The following is a 5,380-nucleotide window of genomic DNA, read 5'->3' on the forward strand; positions in this document are numbered from 1 at the left end:
GGGGGGGGAAGGAGAGAGGGGAAGAGCACAGCACCAGCCCCACCCCAGAGGAGCAGGCAGGAGCATTAACTCAAGCCCAGAGGCCTGGCCTCGTGTCTGGCAGGAGCGGAGGCTGCTCACGCCTGCAGCTGCCAGGCCCAGGCAGGGTGTGCACCAGGGCCCGAGGAGGGGGACGGAACAGAGCCCAGCCTCCCTCCTGCCCCTGCACTCACCAGCCATCGGCCCAGGCGGAGGCGCCGCTCAGCCTGCACCGGTCACCAGCAACTCGGAGTAAGGGAAAGTGAAAGTGATGCCTGGTCCCCTCCTCTTCCTGCCGTTCCCAAAGCCAGCGCTGGTGCAAGGGGAGCGGGGCCCCGCACACGGGCAGGGCGGGCATGGCCAGGAGTCAGGGCTCCCGACACAGCCCGGGGCCCAGCCCCACTCTGAGCCCAGCGCCTTCAGCCAGAGGTGGCTGGTTGAGGGGGCTTTGCTCCTCCAAGGCGCAGGGCTCTCCCCAGCCCTGGCCCAAGTGACAGTGCACCCTGGGGAGCCCCCCCGGCCTGGCTCCCTGCCCATGGGCTCAGAGGGGACAAGGGGGGCCACGGGGCATACCTCTCTGTGGAGCAAAGCTGCTTTTAAAGAGACAGGAGAGGGAAGGGTCCCAGGCTCACCCCTCCCCCATTCCTAGCCCCCATGCACCTTCTGGCTCCCACCTCCTCTTCCCAGCTGTCTGCTTTCATGGGGTGCAGCCCTCGCCCTAGGGAGGCTGGTGAGCTGGGCTAGCTGGAGAACAGCGTGGCAGCTGAGGCCTGGCACCCATGGGGGATTTCTGAGCCAGGCCCGATCAGCATCCAGGCCCAGGGCAGGGAGCTGGGCTGTGTGGAGTGTGCAGCAAAGGCACAATTCTCCGTGATAATCACCCCTTCCTTTCACAGCAATGAGCACCGGGAACAGAGGGCCCAGGGAATAAATGACACCTGCCAACCCCTGTGATTTTACTGCAAGTCTCATGATATTTGGTGTTTTCCTTAAGTCCCAACTTCTGGAGTCCCCTCAACGCATCAACATCCTGGCTGCCCGCGCAACAAACTGCGTTTCTAGCCCTGCTGGGTGCAGAAAACAGCTGTTCGCTGGGACCCTGGAGCACCCGGGCGGGCAGTGAATGGAACTCCAGCTGGGCCAGTCTGAGGGGTTTGGGGTCACTCCCAGCTGGGGACAGCAACAGTGAAATGAGCATTGCTGCAGATGCAAGACCCTGGCTCTGCCGAGGCACCAGGAAACCCAGCGTCATTACTAGGCGGCTACTGCCACCTGCTGGTTGGCCGGGGGAGGTCAGGCTTGGCGAGTTGCCAAAGAAGAAAACAAAGCTTGGGGCTCCTTTAGGAGGAGTCTTGCCACACGGCCGGTGGCAGGTTTCCTGTCATTCTCAGTCTCACTGATTGGGCCCTGGTTACTCGTCTGCTTTGCCATCTCCTTCCTGCCCCAGGCTGGAGCACAGCACACTCTTGCCTGAGCAGTCTCTGCTTCCCACCACCTATAAGGTCCTCCCTAACTCCCTCTTGGGGCACTGAAAGGAAGGAGGTCCTATAGCCATGGAAAACCCGTCCCCCCTTCAGTCACTGTAGGCCCTGCCTCCACTGAGGGACTTTGCTGGCACAGCTGCTGTGCCACCGCCATGCCGCTCTAGTCCCCATAGCGGAGACATGGCTTTATCTCACCCTTTCAGGCAGGTTTTACAGACTTCAAATCATTCCTATGGCTCTTCTATGACCTTTTCTGAAGTGTGGACACCACAGCTGGTCTCACCAATGCCCCATACAAGGCTAATACCACCTCGCTGCTCCAATTCAGGATTCCCCTTGTACCTCCAAGGATCACATTAGCCCTCTTAGCCACAGTATCACACTGGGAGCACACGTTCCTTAAGGGCCACTTCTCCTTTCCTGCTGCTCGGAGACCCCCTTGCAATCCCCTTTCCACTTAGCTCAGGGGGTTGCATGAAGCCCCTGTGACTGGATGGCCTGACACTGCTGCTCCCCGGAAATTAAAGCTCTTTCACTCCCATAAGCATGGGGCAATAACTAGCAGCAGAGAAGGAAAAGGCAACTGGACCTCCAGGAGACCAGCAAGCACTGCTGCACTGGCCCCAGGCATTCACTGACACCAAGGGCTGCTTCTAGCTTCTACTGCTGAGGGAGAAACCTTCCCCTCCTATTGTGCCTGTCTACAGCCTGGGGCTGAGAACGGAGTCTGGAGCGGTTTGGATTGGGACAGACAGGGACCCCCAGGGAGCTGGGCACGCCCTAGGGGAGTCTGGCCGGAAAGGAATGGTCAGGCTGTGCTTCTGCCCTGGAGGATGCACACTGGACTGTTAACATTGATCTTCAATAACCCCTGGAGCCCCGGGGAAGTGCCAGAAGATGGGAAGAAAGCTAATGTTGGGCTAATATTCAAAAAGGGTAAACAGAATGACCCGGGTAATTATAGACCCATCAGCCTGACATCAATCCCAGGCAAGAAAATGGAATGGCTGCTGTGGGACTCGACTAATAAAGAATTAAAGGAGGGTAATGTAATCAATGCTAATCAACAGGGGCTTATGGAAAACTGGGTATCTAGTTTGATGAGATTACAAATTTGGGTGATCAAGGTGACGTGTTGATGCAATAGACGTCTATAAGGCGTTTGACGTGGTACCACCTGACATTTTGATTAATAAACTAGAACAATATAAAATTGACGTGGCACACATTAAATGGATTAAAAGCTGGCTAACCGATGGGTTTAAAATGTAACTACATGAAGAATCATCATTAAGCAAGTGTTTCTAGTGGGGTCCTGTAGGAATCGGTTCTTGGCCCTATGCAATTTAACATTTTTGTCAGTGATCTGGAAGAAAACATAAAAACCTCATGATAAACGTTACAGATGACACAAAGACTGGGGAGTGGTAAATAACTAGAGCCCTGCACGGATACAAAATTTGTATCTGCATCTGATCTTCAATCTGCAAAAATGATTCGCGGATGCAGATATCTGGATATAGAGCAGATATCGGCAGATTTACACAGAGTTCTATAAATATCGAAGAGGACAAGTCACTGACAGAGCGATCTGGATTGCTTAGTAAATCGTGCAACATAGAACAAAGAATTCAATAGAACTTGGGATCCTTTGTGGATCTGGGCCGAATAACCTAGCAGACAAAGGTATAATACGATCCAATGGCTGGAGGCTGAAGGTAGAGAAATTCAGACTGGAGATAAGCTGCACATTTCAAACAGGGAGGGTAATTAACCATTGGAACAATTTACCAAAGGAATTTAAAAATCAATATTGGGTGTTTTTCTAAAAGATCTGCAGTATTCAACCAGGAATTATTTCAGGGAAGTTCTCTGGCCAGCAGTATGCAGGTCAGACTAAATGTTAAAATAGTCCCTTCTGGTTTAGAATCTATAATCTATCCTAAGGAGGCATTTGCTGCTCCTGCGGTGAGCAAGTTCTACTCCAGCAACTTGGAACCAAAGAATCAATAGTTCTGGAGCCTGGAAAATAGCAAGGTCAGTGCACCCCTCATTCCAGGCTGTGCTCACCCCAGTCGAACCCCAGAAGGAGACTGCATCCAGGAGCACAAGGAATAGGAACACAGGAATTGCCAGACTGGTCCATTTAGCCCGTACCCTGCGTTGGACAGTGGCCATCATCAGATGCTTCCAGGAACCCCAGAGTAGCATCTCTGGGATAATCTGTCCCTGTAAATATCTTATCCTAATCCCTAATGATCAGTTACACCTTGAAGCAGGAGGGTTTAATCTCCCTTCCAAAACTCTTCTTTTAACATTAATTGTTGAGCCTGGAAGTTCTTGTTATCCAGATAAATGCCCAGTCTCTATCTGAGTCTGGATAAACTCAGGGCCTTAATGATGTCCAGTGGCAGTGAGTTTCACAGTTGTATGTGTTGGGTGAAACAGTACTGCATTTCCTTTGATCTGATCTGAATTTCCTGACTTTTAATTTCATTGATGTCCCCTGGTTCTTATGTTGTGAGGCAAGGAGAATCTCTGGACTCTCATTCTGCTAAGGCTGAGAGGAGACCATGCTGCCCAATTCACTGCTGCCCCACTCCCCTTGTCTTGCCTCTGGGAGAAGGCCTGTAGGTGTAGATGCCTCCGTGCTGATTTGGCTTTATTTTAAATACTGTACAGAGTCCCAGGAAGTTATACAGAAAGGCAGTGCAAGAGTAGGCAGCGCTCTGGTTCCAGCCTCTGGTGGAGGATGGGAACCTCCAGCAAGGTTGGGGTTGCACGCTGGAATCTGGACAGATTGGACTCTGATCGCCCACCCTAGAGCTCAGAGTCCCTGAGAAACGGCCCAGTGAAGGGTCTGTGTGTGCTTGGAGGCAGCTGGGGAAGGGGGCTGGGAATGGGAACAGCCTTAAGACCTCAAAGAAAGGATTCAAGTAAGAGGGAAGAACAGGGCCAGGGAGCCCATGGGCCACTGCCCCAACACGTTGGGGATGCACATGGAAGGGCATGATGGCCTAGGGGGAGCCTCAACTACAGATCTGCCCTGGCCCGCTGGAACAAGCACTGAGGCCAAATCATCTCCAGCTGCATGGGGTGGAGAGAGATCCTGGCCCTGGCAGTGCAGCCCTGCCTCACTCTCTGCTCTAGCCTGCCACACAGATGCATGGGTCAGGTGCTGAGCCTTCCATCCCAGAGGCCCTGCTTGTGGACAGGGGCCACACCTCAGCAGTGATCTGTCCCCAAGAGGATCCCCATGTCCTTCATGTGGTGATCCAGGAGTAGGCAGTCCCGGGAATCACGCTCTCTCGGCCTGCACAGGAAGGAGCTCTATGGCAGCAGCAGGAAGTTGCAGATGGCTGTGATGAAGTCTTGGGACTTATCTGCATGGACCCAGTGGCCAGCACCTGGGATATACTGGATCTCTGCCTCGGGAAAGAGCCGCTCGATCTCTGGGTAGTCCTCGGAGCTTCAGAGGGAAAGAACGTACAGGAGAGCTGGGGCATGGGGCTTACGCTTGGATCCCCAACACGATCAGCCCAGGGCTCACACTGGGATCACACCCCCCCCTCCAGCTCAGGGAGCCCAGGGCTCACTCCACCCCTCAGTACATGTGGCAGCAGAGTGAGAGGGAACAAGCTGTGGGTCTCAGAGCCACAAGAGTCCCAGGACTCACCTGACATAGGGCGAGTCAGATCCTGCTAGAAAGAGCGTGGGTCCTGGGTAAGGGGCATGGAACACAGGGAAGCCCACGATATTGGCCATATGGTGGGAAATGGCCTCCAGGTTCACCCGCCACATGTAACGGCCCTCGGCCTCCACCAGGTTGGTGAGCAGGAACTGCCTTACCGCCGACACCTGCAGCAAGGGTAAAGCAT

General features: G+C 53.9%; 1 protein-coding gene across 1 annotated transcript; it reads right to left on the reverse strand.

The window, feature by feature from the left end:
• Positions 1 to 3,751: 3,751 nt before the first annotated feature.
• Positions 3,752 to 5,375, reverse strand: LOC113408419 (protein ABHD11-like; the record flags this gene model as incomplete). Its single annotated transcript, XM_026661648.2, has 2 exons — positions 3,752 to 4,971; positions 5,179 to 5,375. Coding segments are annotated over 2 exons (336 nt in total), but the record flags the coding sequence as incomplete, so codon positions are not given.
• Positions 5,376 to 5,380: the final 5 nt, after the last annotated feature.

Source organism: Terrapene carolina, unplaced genomic scaffold (assembly GCF_002925995.2).
Source record: "Terrapene carolina triunguis isolate 2854851 unplaced genomic scaffold, T_m_triunguis-2.0 Scaffold13516, whole genome shotgun sequence".
Classification (NCBI taxonomy): Eukaryota; Metazoa; Chordata; order Testudines; family Emydidae; genus Terrapene; species Terrapene triunguis.